The sequence below is a fragment of the Ochotona princeps genome, chromosome 4 (genome assembly GCF_030435755.1).
Source record: "Ochotona princeps isolate mOchPri1 chromosome 4, mOchPri1.hap1, whole genome shotgun sequence".
Taxonomy (NCBI): Eukaryota; Metazoa; Chordata; class Mammalia; order Lagomorpha; family Ochotonidae; genus Ochotona; species Ochotona princeps.
This window is the reverse complement of record NC_080835.1, coordinates 56,633,879-56,649,236: the sequence shown is the minus strand read 5'-3', so window position 1 is coordinate 56,649,236 and position 15,358 is coordinate 56,633,879. Positions and strand designations below refer to the sequence as shown.

The 15,358-nt window shown below is 42.0% G+C and overlaps 1 protein-coding gene across 4 annotated transcripts in view; it reads left to right on the top strand.

The window, feature by feature from the left end:
* Nucleotides 1-15,358, top strand: part of RSF1 (remodeling and spacing factor 1) — a 115,780-nt gene that overhangs the window by 60,356 nt on the left and 40,066 nt on the right. For all 4 annotated transcript variants that reach the window (XM_058663643.1, XM_004589858.3, XM_058663645.1 and 1 more), the window contains one exon: nucleotides 2,519-2,673. In XM_058663643.1, coding sequence (XP_058519626.1) covers nucleotides 2,519-2,673 — 155 coding nt within the window. The remainder of the gene's footprint in view (nucleotides 1-2,518; nucleotides 2,674-15,358) is intronic.

Below are 15,358 nucleotides of genomic sequence, written 5' to 3'. Positions count from 1 at the left end.
GAAGATCTTTCTCTCCCTCTAAACTCTTCAAATAAATACTATTTTCAGGGTGTCGACATTGGGAGCTAACAAATAGAGCCCCTTCCTGCGCCACCAGCATTGTGTATGGTGTCAGCATCTTTGATGTTACATGTGCTTCACTTCTGATTCAGCTCCCTTGTAACTGCCTGAGAAAGCAGTGCAAGATGGCCCAACTTTATGTGTCCCTGCTAACCCTATAAAAGACTAATGAAGCTCTTGACTTTGGCCTGGCTATTGTTGTCATCTGGGGAGTGAGTGAGAAGATGATGGATCTCTCTATCTCTTCTTTGTAACTTTGGCTTTCAAGTTAATAAACAAACAGATCTTTAAAAAAAAGTATTCAATACTCTGTGAACTTTGTTTCTATTTCCTTCAAATTTAATTTTCCCCTTAGATTTACTTCAGCCTTTTTAGCAGCTTTGAAATTGTATGGTTTTTAACAAATGTGTATTTATTTAAAAGGCATACGGAAGAGAGTGCCTTCATCCCTTGATTCACTCCCCAAGTCTGACTCAAAGTGTATTCTTAGACACATTAGCAGGAAGCCAGATTGGAAGCAGAGCAGCTGAAGCTCAAACTGGTGCCATGATGGAATGCCAGTGTCAAAAGCGATGACCTAACCTCCTATGCAGCTATGTTGGCTCTTTTTCCATCCTCAGTCCCTCTTCGCTTCCAGATCTGCTTGTTTATTTGAAAGGCAGACAGAGAGAGACAGACAGACAGACAGATAGAGATATCAATCTGCTGTTCCATTCCTGAGAGAGAGCGAGATCAGTCTTCTGTTCCAAATGGCCAAAAGAGCCAGATGGGGTCCAGGCAAAGCCAGTAGTCTGAAACTCCATCATGGTTTCTCATTTGGGGCCATGTTCTGCTTTCCTCCGAAGCATTTTAGCAGGGACCTGGATCAGCAGCAAAGCAAATGAAGGGTTAACCCACCATGCCAACATTCCAGCCTCTAGATTTGTGTTTTAATTGCTTTTAAAAATATTTTGTATATGCGAAATAAATCAGATGTCTAAAGAGAATTTCCCATTAAAGGTTGGCAATTTAATATGTCTTGTATCAGATTATATTAGAATTACATGAAACAGTCTATGTAATGCTATTAGAGTAATGCCCAAGACATAGTACTCACCAACTAATGCTTCCTTCATATTAATCAGATCTACTATTGATATCAATATTTACCTTCAGTTTCCTCTCTACTATAAAATGTCACTTTTTAAAATTCATTTACTTGGAATTCCTATATAAACATAGAATAATTGAACTCTAGCATCATATAGGTATTAAAATGTCTTATACTTACACTAAAGTTACTCTCTGTAAAGACACAGTCCTGTTTCTTAAGAAGTAGTCTCAGGCCCTGCATGGTCAGCTAGCAGCTAAAGTCCTCGCCTTGAATGCGCCTGGATCCCATATGGGCACCGGTTCTAATCCCGGCAGCCCTCTTCCCATCCAGCTCCCTGCTTGTGGCCTGGGAAAGCAGTTGCGGAATGCCCAATGCTTTGGGATCCTGCACCTGTGTGGAGACCTGGAGGAACTTCCTGGATCTTGGCCTCAGAATAGCGCAGTTCTGGCCGTTGCAGTCACTCTGGGAATGACCCATTAGATGAAAGAGCTTCCTCTCTGTATCCTCCTGCTCTCTGTATATCTGACTTTGCAATAAATAAATACATAAATAAATAGACAAATTCTTTAAAAAAGCAGTCTTTGATGTGAGAGAGATAGAGAATTAAATGGTAATAATACAGTGTCCTGTGATCTGTGATATCGAGTACATCAGATTACGTGAAAAACCAAGGGCTTAGCCCATGCTTGGCAATAGATGATTGCCTTACCTGCTTTTGTTTTATCTGTTTGTATTTATGGCTTTTTTAATGAATTGAACTTCAGCACCTAAGTAATAGTATAACTCTTAGGCAAGGAGGGAATATGTTCCATAATATAGCAGTGCATTAGCGGGGAGTTGGGACTTTTATATGCACTGCCATGATGGATACTGGTCTTACAAGTGAAGGCTTAATGAGCTGTGCCGCAGTGCCAGCCCCATCATGTTTTCTTAACATGTTATTAGAGCTGACTTTTGCCTTGGTAATTCAGAAAGTTCTGAAAAATTTCACAGCAGTATCAAATGCTGTTACCTCTAATGATAGAAGCAAATTTGTATTACCAAATTAATGCACAACTTGAATCCTTGTGTTCTTAAATCAAGTTTACATAATTTTGTCACCCTAAAGATTGTATTATACTTGAAACAGTGATCAAGCATTTACTTTGTTTTTGTTCTTTTCAAAGAAATTATATTACCATTCTAATCAGCAGAGAGTAGTAATTTCTCTTTAAACTGTATATTTTAAATATATATTCTGTGGCTAGCTGTAACAGTGATTGGAATGTATTTTTGGTTTTCTCATTTCAGTTTCCGATAGGTAATATTCATTCAGAAGACTCCTTAGCGTAAAGTTTTTATGCTGTTATTTTTTCCTTTGTTTAGAAATCGAAACGAATTGGCTGAGACCCTTGCACTGCTGAAAGCACAGATTGATCCTGTACTGTTGAAAAACTCTAGCCAGCAGGACACCTCTTCCCGGGAGAGTCCCAGCCTAGAGGATGAGGAGACTAAAAAGGAGGAAGAAACACCTAAACAAGGTTTTTTTGTGTGTTTTATTTTACTTTCTGCTTTGTTACCTTCTTCTACCCAACTATATAACTCTGTATTTCTCTCCCATTTGAAATATGGAGAACTTGACTATAAAAGAAAAATAACATTTTGTTTGTTTTAAAAGAAAGAGTTGTAGACAAGTGTTCATTGCAACTCCCACAACGGTACTTGGACCGCAATATTCCATGTCAGTGCCTGGGTGGGAGTATTGGCTCGACTTCCCAGATCCAGCTTCCTCTTAAAGGCTTTTGGGATGTTAGTTGGTGCTTTAACTACTTGGATCCCTGCCACCAACCTTGTAGTGTCAGATGGAGACCCAGGCCCCTGACTGCAGCCTGGCCTTTACACAGCTGCTGTGGGCATTGGAGAAGTGAACCAGGAATGGGGAGCATTACTCTCTGTCACTGCTGTTCAGATAGAACAAACAAATAAAAATTTTAAAGAATGAAAGAGGAGTGGAGACAATCACATTGCTCTAAAAATACATTTTTTAAAGATTTGTGTATTTTTGCTTTGAAAAGACAGATATACAGAGAAGAGGAGAGATAGAGAGGAAGCTCTTCCATCCGATGATTCACTCCCCAATTGACCACAATTACGGTGCTGCACTAATCCGAAGCCAGGAGCCAGGAGCTTCCTCCAGGTCTCCCACACGGGTGCAGGGCCCAAGGCTTTGGGCCGACCTCGACTACTTTCCCAGGCCACAAGCAGGGAGCTGGGTGGGAAGCAGGGCTTCCAGGATTAGAAACAGCCCCCATCTGGGATCTTGGCTCATTCAAAGCGAGGATTTTAGTTGCTCTAGACCACCACGTCAGGCCCTCTTAAATATGTAAACTATTTAAAATATTAATATTTATATTAATATATAAAATTTATTATCTATTTTAAACTATTAATGATTACATTAGGTTAATATTTAAATAATAAATGGTTTTAATTTATAAATATTTGGATTCTCGAAGCAATATTTTATTAATTCAAGAATTCAAACATGTTTAGTGAACTTTTATAAGGGAACATGCATAAAATAAAATAATATTGCCTGTTTTAGCACTTTTCAGTTATACAGTTCTGCTGCATTCAGTTCTGTGATACTACTGTGACTGCTGTGACTCGAGCTTTTCTTCCCTCTTTCCCAGCTGACGCTGTGTACCTGTTTACCACTCACTCTACATTTTCCCTTTCTCTCATCTACTGATTTTACCCTGCAAGTTTATGAATTTGACTGGAAAGAAGCTCATATCACGTAAATCTTGCAACGTTTATACTTCTGTGATTTACTTATTTCTCCTAGCGTAGGATCTTTATCTATACTCTAGCGTATGTCAGGTTTTCCTTCCTTTTTAAAATGCTGAATAATAACTTACATGGTATATATCACATTTTGTTTCTTAGTTTACCCATCGATGAACACCTGAGTTGTTTCTACCTTTTGGCAGTTCTGAATAATATTGCCATGAGCCTGGTCTCCTTAAGTCCCTCGTTTCTTAGTTCCTTCTCTTCCTTCTTTTAGTTATATAACAAAAATTGATTTGTTGGATCATATTGGGATTCTGTTTAATGTTTTGAGGAGTTTTGAGACTTCTTCACAGCAGCTGTATCTGCATCATTTCATATTTGTGCCCAAGGACTCACCAACACTTGATTTTTCCCATTTTTTAATAGTGGCTATCTTAATCATGTGATGTGCTATCCCATCACATTCATTAGTTTATTTCTTTTTCATATTTTGTTTCTTTATTACTGACAATCTTTACATAGTTAATTAGGGCAAAAAGGTTCAAGGGCTACAGGAAAGTAAGACTATTATTTCCACATTGTTTTCTTCTGGGGTAAAGGTTGAGATAAAGGGAGAAGCCCCACCCAGGCCCCCTCCCATCCAGGTCCCTGATTTGGGGCATGCTCCGAGGGTCTTGCTCAAGTAGTTTTGATAGTTCAACAGTTATGAATTGATGCCAATCTTGCCATTCCAAGCACAATGAGGTCGCTGAAGAATCCACTGATTGACATAGTCCATCTTAGAGTCTCCTTTTGCCCAGTTTTTCACTAACAACGTATGGCTGAGGTAGTTGACTGACTTGTTCTGTCCTCTGACATTTGAGAGTTGGCCTTCTGAGTCCAAAAGCTCGATTGTGGGGGGATCTGCAAAGAAACTTTGTCTGAGGTGTTCCCAGACCAGATTCCTGTAACTACTAGCAAGCACAGGGCCCAGTACAGTTTATTGCTCCATTCAGCTGGTGGTTTCAATTGCTGGGTTGGTTCTGTTTCCAGCTCTGTCTTCCACTGGAACCAATGGGTGTTGCAGATCAGCCTGATTCTGCCCAGCTCATAAACAGGTGGGAGCCGCAGCTTAGTCTGAGCAACCCACAATAACCCCCACCAGGCCCGCTCCCTACTCTGGTTCCTGTGCTTGCCAGTATGTGTAGCGGACTAATCCAGTCTGTCCCACATCCCATTCAGCTCTCATACATGCCAATGGCATTCAAGCCTAGTTCATCCCAACCAACTCAACTATCCAGCCCACACACATGCTGTTGGGTGCATTTCTGTCTAACCACCCCAGTCCCTGTCTGGGTTTTCCTGCCGTCCAGTGGGAGTGGTAACCCAAGAACGAGGAGCCTGCTATTTCCCTCCCAGGCTACTCCCACTCACAGATTATGCACTCTCCAGGTGGTTCTGCAGTTTAACTTGACAGAATTAGCCCCCAGTGCCAGCTTCTGCCAGCTGATGTTGCAACTAAACGCAACCAACACTCACCCTCTCTAATTTTGTTTGCAGCAGTAGCAACAATCAGCCCAGCCTGGCTTTTCCCTGATCTAGTCCACATGAGGCCCACAGGTATTGTAGCCCTGCCTAGTCTGGTCTGCACCCATCCCAGCTCACGCTCTCTGGTAGAAGTAGCTGTCCAGCAGGGAGGCCCCACCACATTTCTCCTGCCGGCTCTGCCCTCTCCCTCCCTGATTCTCACGTGTGCTGGTTGGGCGCTGCAGTCACATCCGGTTCAGGTCACCTCACCTCCTTGACATTCCATAATGTGCACTGGTTTTTGTCGCAACTGATCCTGGCTCGACCCACACTCTGTTCCAGTGTTCGGATTTGCCAGTGGGTGTTGTGAACTGGTTCAGCCTGGTCTGCCCCCGACCCATGCCAAATGTATGCCAGTGGGAAATTTCCCATGGTCTGTGCTGGGCTGTTTCTTATTATACTTCTTGAAGTCACCTGCAGGGACTGTGTCCTGCCAGAGGAGTTGCCCAGGCTCCGCCATCAGAACCTCTCCCAGCACCAGATTTCGCGCATACCTGTGGGTCCATGAGCCAGCCCTACTCAGTTCACCTCCTGTCCTAGCAAGAAGAGTGGCTTTTCCTGACTAACCTTCAACCCAATCTGGTTCTGACTGTTGGATGTTTCAACCCAGCCACGGCTCGTCCATACCCACATACAGCTCACACATGGCTCAGTGGGGGCTGAGACCTAGCGTAGTCTATCCTACATCTACCCTGGTCCTCCAGAGCAACATGTAGTGTTAGAGTCTAGCCCGGCTTGGTGTATCCAGTTCACATGTGTGCCAATGGAGACTACAGCCGTATCCACATCAGAATGCAGCCCTCATTCCAGCCCCGTGCTCCTTGGTGGGAATGTCAACCCAGCTAGGGTGTCCTCATAGCTTCCCAACCGGGCCTGTTCCCAGCTATAGATCTTGTGCATGCCAGTGGTTGCTCTGACTGAGCTTGGCACAACCCCTCACCTGTCCTGGTCCCTGCCCTAGAGTCCCTGGCTCACGCAGACAAGTAGGTGCAAGAGCCTAGCTCGGCATGACCTGCACTCCATTCTGATTTCTAATTTTGCTTGTGGGCTAAGGTTAGCTCAGTCCTGCCAGGTCCACCCCGTTCCATTAGCAGCCCACGCATTAGACAGCCATTGGAGCTACTTTGCCCAGCTTGTCTGACCCCCAAGTCTGGACCATGTGTTCACCAGTGGGAGCTATGACTCACCAGGGGAGTTTTCCAAGTTCCTGTACTTGACCCTCTCCTGGACTCAGTTCTCATACATGCCAGTGGGTTTTAGGTCAGTGTCAGGCATATTCTGGCCTTCCATTTGGCTTTGTTTGAGCTGGTGAATGTTGCAGCCCGGCCCACCCCACACCCTATTTATGATGCACATTTGAGCACTGCTGCCTTGACCAGTCCAGACTGGTATCGGTTCCTTTTCCCCTTGGTCACGCCTAGCTTAACCCATCACCACCCCAAGTTTTGAGCTAACCAGTGGGGCTAGTATTTCCACAGGGTTTGGCCCACACATCCCCCACGTATTCTACCCCTGGATATGGTTCTCTCGTGTGCTAGTTAATGTTATAGCCCTGCCTAATGAGACCCGTCTCCTAATAATGAGATAATAATAATGAGATCCATCATCATGTCAGGTAATAGGATATGATCCTGCTAGACAAGCCCCGAGTGTTAGCCATGAACTGGTGTTCAGTGCTCAGCTTTGTTCAATGATTACAAGTTCTACACAGGATTGATAGGAGGTTGGTATACCAGACTTTTCCATAAAGATCATGTGGTCCCTCTCAGACCCACCAGGTCTCATTACCCTCCCTTACCTTCAAAGGGAATAGTTACTCTCGTTGGGAGTCTAGGAATGATTGACATCCCAGAAGTACAGTGGGCTTGACATGGAGCTACGTAAGTAGCAATTCAAAGCCACAAAACCTGGAGCTGGCCCAAGAACAGGTCACCATATGTACGCAGTGGCTGGAATCAGGGCTCCGAGCATGGAGACGATCCCTGCCTGGCACCCACCAGCAGCCAACAGCCATTAGTTTCTAATGACTAAGCATGTTGAGCATGTTTCAAGTGTTTATCTTCTTTTATTAAAATGTATATCCCTTTGTTTTTATTTTGAGAGAGAGCTTTAGTACGCTAGTGTACTTCACTAGAAACCCAGGATCAAGGAGTGATGCTGACAGCTAGGTACTACCTCAAGTCTTCCATGTGAGGGGCAGGAACTGACAGTACCCTCCTCCCAGGAGCTTTGTCACTAGGAAGCGGGTCAGAAGCAAAAACTGGAATCAAATCCAGGCATACCATGTGGAGTTTTGGCATTTTTAAAAAAATTTTATTTATTTATTTGTTTATTTATTTATTTATTTATTTATATTGGAAAGTCAGATATACACAGAGGAGGGGAGACAGAAAGAAAGATCTTCCATCTGATGGTTCACTCCCCAAGTGGCCCCAGTGACCAGAGCTTAGGTGATTGGGAGCCAGGAGCTTCTTTCGGGTTTCCCACGTGGGTACAGAGTCCCAAGACTTTGGCCCTTCTTGGACTGCTTTCGCAAGCCAAAAGCAGGGAACTTGATGGGAAGTGTAGCTGCCAGGATACAAACTGGCACCCATATAGTATTCCCGCGCATGCAAGGCGAGAACTTTAGCCACTAGGCTTCTGTGCCAGACACCTTAACCACCAGATCAAATGTCTGTTCCTTCTTTGTTCATTTTCCTTTGGTGTTTTGTGTCCTTGTGCTTTCCTCAAATGCAAACTTTTTAAGTAAACCTGATTTCTAGTTGAGTTTCCTAGTTTGCTTAATTAGGCAGATCAAATTCTAAACTTTTGGAGTGTCAAGACCAAATTTTAACTTTTATAGTCGTACGGAAACAAGCTGAAATACCTTCTAATTTTGAGATTCTTTCTTCTGCCTCCTTCATTCTATTTTGGAGACTGTGCACTGTACTTTTAATTTGCTGCACTATTTCCTGCGACACCAGCATCACAGGTGGAGGTCTAGCCTGCACCACTGTGCCGCCGCTATCTAGATGCTTCTATTTTCTCTTCAGGTCTCAAGCATTCTTTGTCTTACTGTGCTGTTAGGTCTCTCAGATGCTGACCTTCTTGCCCACACCTACCCCATCCCTGATGTAAATTTTTTTGAACTTTCATTTATTTTAAAGGAAAAATGACATAGAAGAATGGAAACACACGCACACACAGTGAGAGAAGAGTAGAGTTCTAGCTGCTGTCTTACTCCCTAAATGGACACAACAGCCAGATCAGAACTGAGAGTCCAAAACTCCACATAGTTCTCTCACATGCATAGTAGGATCACAGGCCTCTTCTTCTGCCTTCTGGGAGCTGGTTGGATGCAAATCAGCCTGGATTTGAACCTGCGCTTGATATGGGAGGCTTGGCATTGCAAGCTGCAGATTAACCTGTATGCCACAGCAGCAGCCCTCTGGTGAAAATTGATTATGCTTTAAGGGCCATTTGAAATCACACTTTTATGATCCTTTTCTGAGCTGTACTACTTCTTTATACTATTTTTATCCCATTTATGTTAAAGCTTAAAGTTTTCTTATGATTGATGAGTTGTTACACCCAGCTTGTGGTAGATGTTCAAGTTAATGATAGGTGCCATTTAACTGTCTAGTGTACATAGTATGGAAATCCATTGGACTTATTAAACACTGTGAAATTCAATATCAGTCTAAATTACTTGGAACAAAACTGTTAAAAAAAATAGTGGCTAAAGTTCTTGCCTTGCATGCCTGGGATCCCATATAGGGGCCGGTTCGTGTCCCAGCTGCTCACTTTCTTTCCAGCTCTTCCGGATGGAAGGTCTTTGTCTCCTTCACTCTGTAAATCTGACTTTCCAATAAAAATAAATAAATATTTAAAAGAAAATAAACTGTATTGATGAAAGAAAACCGTGTTAAGGAAAAGACTACTCTTTAATTTAGCCTTTTTTTTTTTTAGCTCATTGGAAAAAGACTGGTTTTGTTAACTCTTGCAGTGGTTTATTTCTGACTGCGTGTAAACAGATCAAGGAGAATTATTTGAGAATCTCTAGTAGAAAATAGAATTCACAACTGGAAGTTTAAGGCCTACGTTGCCTAACAATGTTCATTTTGCTTTGTACAGTGCTTTGTTTTTTTTTTAAAGGCTAAGAAAAGATTTACTATTTTAAAGTATATAACTCAGTGGTTTTCATTGTATTTACTGTGTTGTACCAGCATAACTACCATCGAATTCCAGAATGCTTAAATCAGTCTACAAAATACTCTGTACCTGTTTGACTCTCAGTTGCCATTTCTCCCTACTTTCAGCCCCTGGAAACCATTAACCTACTTTCCATCTTTATGTATTTTTGTCATTTGGATAGTTAATGTAAGTGGAATAATATAATCTGTGGCCTTTGATGTCTAATTTCATTCACTTACATCAGTGTTTTCAAGGTTTCTCTGTGTCAGCACGTGCTGCTGCTTGTGGAGGAGGAGGAGGAGAAGTGGTGGTGGTGATGGAAGTGGTGGTGGTGATGGTAGTAGTCCTTTCTCTGGGTATATCACATTTAGTATCCATCATTTGAGTTGTCTTCACTTTTGGCTCATGCATAATGCAGCTTTGGAGGAATACAGGTTTTTGTCAATGTAACTTTAAAAAATTTGACCTTGCTCTCAACATCCAATACTGTCCCGTGTCAGAATTGTGCTATTGCTACATAATGGTTACTTCCTCTAAGATGGGATTCATCCCCGCCTTCACTTTTCCCTTTTTTTAATCCTCTAAAAATTGGCATTGTGTTTACTCCTGTGCTTAGGTTTTGCTTTTCTTGTAGCGTAGTTAATTTGGAAGTAAAATATTTGTTTGTACCTCTTTATCAATATTGAATAAACAAAAGTAGACTGGAAACTCCACTTTGTCAATAAAAATTGGAGAGATTGATTATTTACAAAAACTTAATGATTATAACTAAGATAGTGACCTCCTTTGGTAATTATCAACAGGTTATCTGCTATAGGGCTTAAGTTCAACATGTTTGTGTTCAACAGTTCAAATAATGTAGCACTGTGAGTTGGCTTAGATTGTCACAGCTTGGTGCCCAGCCTGGGTGACTTAAGTAGTGGAAATTCCCTCACAGTTCTGGAGCTACAACAACAGATTAGGTTGCTGATGAGGGCTTGCTTTCTGGCTGGCAGGTGGTCAGCTTATCTCTGTGTCCTCAGTTTCTGTGTGTGTACAGAGATATGTGATCTGGTTTCCCTTGCTCTGATCTTATGGGAGCACCAGTTCTGTCATTTTACGGCCCCACCTGTCTGACTTCATGGAACCATCATTACCTCTCCCTGTCTCTTAATTACAGGTACATTGGAGCTGGGGCTTCAACTTAACAAATTTGGGGAGAGGAGACACAATGAATTCATAACATATGTTATGAAATAGTTCATACTAAGAACTGTGAAGGTTAATGAAGAAGATAGCCAGTAAAGAAATAGCGAGGGCCTGGGAGTAGTGAAACTTAAATATTTGTTTTTGAATGCTAATATGTGCGGCATATACATTCTCAAGAAAAAAATAGTATATGCCCATTACATGCAAATCTTTCTTTCATTTACAGTTTGAGGATAACAAAAAATCTATTCATCTGAAACCAGAATGAATATTTCGGCCTGTGAGCACAATTGGAAGTGCTTTTATGCCTATGGAGTGAATTAGTTTAAACAAATGGGAGGTCTGAAGTCTTTTTTTGCTTTTTTTCTGTTGTATAATTGATGTCATAACTTGTTTTAAGTTTTTAAAGACAGAATAACAGAGAGAAGGTGAGAAGTTGCATTTGCTGGTTCACATCTCAGATGCTTGCAATAGCCAGGACTGCCCAGAGTCAGAGTTTATCTGGGTCTCTCAGTTGGTTGGAGCACTTGGACCATCATCTGTTGCCTGCCAAGTATGTTAGGAGGGAGATGATTTGGAAGGACAGGTGGAACTCGATCTCAAGCACTCTGATTATGTGATGTAGGAGTCCTAAGCTAGCTTGATTTGTGTCACTGGTAAGAATTTTAATGTGAATGTACATAATGTGGATATGTTTCATTAATGATCCCAACTTTAGGAAATGGTTTTTCAAGGATATTTTGACAAGAAAACCATTTTACACATGCATGATATGTTGACAGTTCAGATTTAGAATTATACGTTTTGGATCCTCTTCAGTCATGGTGAATATAATGCTTGATAATGAAGCTTAAATTCAAAATGACAGTATTTTGTAGAGACATGACCTTTTTTGTTTTTAAAGATTTATTTCTTTGAGGAGCCCCATGGCTAATGAGGATGCTTTCTACAGAGCTATAATCCCAAATGGTTATCAGTGCAAGTCCTGGCTGCTCTGTTTTTGATCCAGCTTTCTAGTAATGGCTTTGGAAAAGCATTGGAAGATGGTCCAAGTGTTAGGGCAGGTTCTACCCGTGTGGGTGACCTAAGTGAAGCTCCTGTCTCTGGCCTGGAGATTGGGACCATTGGCACTAGTTGGCCATTAGGCCTTTCAAGCTCACACAGTTTGTCAACTAAGCAACACACATTAATCATTAATTCAGTCCTACTATAATTCTCATTCTACAAACTTATGTTATCAGAGGAGAAAATATATCACAGGAGAAACTTAAATATCAAGGAAAGAAAAGCATATATTATGATGTTAGTACAGACATTCTTTTTTTAATTAATTTATTCATTAATTACATTGTATTACGTGACACAGTTTCATAGGTACTGGGATTCTCCCCAAACCCTCCCCCCAAGTACAGACATTCTTTAGCTCTTCTAGCCAAAGGATCATAGGAGCAGCCAAGACAGCATACATTATTAAAGGCCCATTCACCAAGACATTATCAGCAACATTAACTCTCAAGCTCACATTGGTTGTAACAACCATTTCGCAGGAGCAAACAACAATGCCTCAATAGATTACAGAATTCTTAGCGGGGTGGCTGGGTGTCCTTGCAAAGGAAGGTAGAATTGCTTTCAGGTGGTTGTAGAGACATATGCTAAACAGGGGAGCTGTTCTCTTCACACCTTTGTGTCATCCACACCTACTGCAGGGACCCCATTAGAAAGCAGTCTAGAAGGACAGCCCTGTAGCCACATGGGAGACCTGGAAGAGGCTCCTAGCTCCTGGCTTTGGATTGACACCGCTCCAGCCGTTTGCCGTCACTTGGTTGTAGTCATCGGGATGATGATCTTCCTCTCTGTCTCTCCTCCGCTATATATATCTGACTTTCCAGTAAAAAAAATTTTTTTGAAAAAGAAAAAGACAACAGTAATAATTCTATTAATGGAGTTCTGGTCGCTCACATACGAGACTGGGCTGAGTTTGTGGCTTCTTGCCTCAGCCCAGTGCAGGCTTTTGTGGGTGAACCAGGGGCTGGAAGCTCTGTCTTAATTCAGGCAATAGCTGGGAGCAAAGCTGAGAGCCAGGAATTGTCTGTCACCTCCTACCTGGGTGGCAGGAACCCCATTTCATGCCGTCCAGGGCTCCACTAGCAGAAATCTGGAATCAGTATCTAGGAATTGAGCCTAGTGGTTCCCAAATGGCACATGGCATCTTAATCGGGAGACTGAACACGTGCTGTGATAGTTGTATGTTTTAATGTTTCGGAGATTTCTCCTGATGGATTCACAGTACGCAAGGGTTCCTTTTTCTGGTGACTGTCGTTATCTGTTTTCTTTTGTATAGCAGCCGCAGTGTATCCTCTTGTAGTTTTAGTCCCCGTTTCACTGAAAAATGAGTAATGTTGATCATTTTTTATGACACATATTGTCTATTCATTTGTCTTTGGAGAAACAGTTGTTTATGCCTTTTGCCCATTTTTTTAATTGAAAAACTCGTTTTCATCCTGTTACTTGAGTTCCTTATGTGTTTTGCATATTAGCCCCTGATCGTTGGAGTCGCCTTCTCTTCTGAATTATGTTTTGTCTTATCAGGCTGCTGATTGTTTTTTTTTTTTCTGTGCAGAAGTTTTGCAGTTTAATGTAATCCTCAGATGCAGTTTGTTAGTTAGAAGTACTTTTTATCACATTGTTGCCTAGTGACCTAGTCAACACTTCAGTTTTCATTACTAGTGTGCAAGTAGAGCAAGGTTACTTCGTTTATTGGTACATCAAATTTTAAGGAAACAGAAAAAAGCAATATCCTAGATGTGAAGCAGCCTTGGGTGCCCTGTTTGACGGGAGATGGTGAGCAAGTGCTCTACAGAAGATTTGCCACCCTTGCCACTGGAGATCTAAAGAACCCAGTGAAGACCCTAGACTGCAAAGCTCAGTACTGTGTGTACTGCGTATTTTTTCTTACATACCGACATTAAAAAAAAATTTTTGTTAGGTGCCACCGTTATGCTGCCGCCTGTGATTGCAGTATCCTATATGGGCACTAGCTCAAATCTAGGCTACTCCACATCCAGGTCTTTGGGCCACTGCGTTCACATGGGAGATCTGAAAGAAACTACTGGCTGCTAGCAGACTTCAGTCTGGCCCAGTGCTGGTCATTGGGGCCATCTGGGGAATGTACCAGCAAATGGAAGAGAGAGCTCTCTATAGCTTTTCCAGAAGAAATGCGTCTATAAAGGTGTTACAGTGCAGAGTTAGAGAGCTAGTTTCCATTCTGCTAGCACTCATCCCAAGATGGCTGCAACAGCCAGGACTGGGCCAAGTTGAAGCCGAGAATCATAACGCTTCATTTGTGCCTCTCTTGTGGGTGGCAGGGGCTCAAGCATTGGACCATTTAGGCTGCTTTTCCCAGGCTGTAAGTAAGGAGCTGGATGAGAAATGCAGCATCCAGGACCTGGGTTTAGCGTGCTACTTCTCAACTCTGGCCCCTATGAATACACGTTTAGTGCCTTTCCTATTTTTATTAAGTCCTTACCAAGCACTGTGGCAATAACCTGCAGTTTGAACCACAACAATTAGACCACAGAATTTTTATTCCTTTGCATGTTTATAGTTAAAAGATTCTTTCTTACCATAAATCTTAGATCTTAGCAATTTCAGTGAGCCTGATTTTTGTCCGATATTGTCAACGCTTGGTGTCTTTTTGGTAAAAGGAAGTTCTTTATAGGTTTGTTTTTGGTTTTTACATAACAATTGCTAGCACCTTGTCTTTTGCACTAGGAGGCCATTATTAAGTAACATAAAGGTTACATGAGCTCAGGCAGTGAGACACCTTGACTATGAAGATTACTTGTAATGTACAAAGCACTGGTCTTGTGAATATTCAGATCAAAGAGGGATTCATGTCCTGGCTGAAATGGAGCCAAGTTTTTACTACTTAGAATGGTGCATATTCTGTACCTGTTTGTTATTTCTTTCTAAAATTTCTTTTTCTTTTTGATATTGTTTACATAGTTGAAAGGGATGCATGTCCATGTAGACCTCTGATTAGTGTGGAGAGAGGGTCAAGTGTGGAGGAATGTAGGTGGGACAAATGTTATTTTTTTTCTCCTATGTTCGCAAGGAGGAGTGAGAGGGGGACCATAGTGCCAGTCCTGTAAATAAATATTTTAAAGTGTTTGATGCAATGGACTGAGGTGGTGGTATATCAGAGAATCCTCTGCCTGCAGCACCAGCATCGTATATGGACACATACAGGCTGCTCCACTTCTGATCCAAGTCCCTGTTTATGGCCTGGGAAAGCAGGGGAGGATGGGTCAAGTCCTTGGGACCTTACCCCCACGTGGAAGACCTGGAAGAAACTCTTGGCTCTCGATTGGCTCAGCTCCAGCTGTTGTAGTGGATGGAGAATCTCTGTCTCTCCTTCTCTGTTATTTCACCTTTCAAACAAAAATAAAATAAATTTTTTTTTCAAAAATAATTGATAAACCCTGCTTCATCTCCTGTATAGTTGCT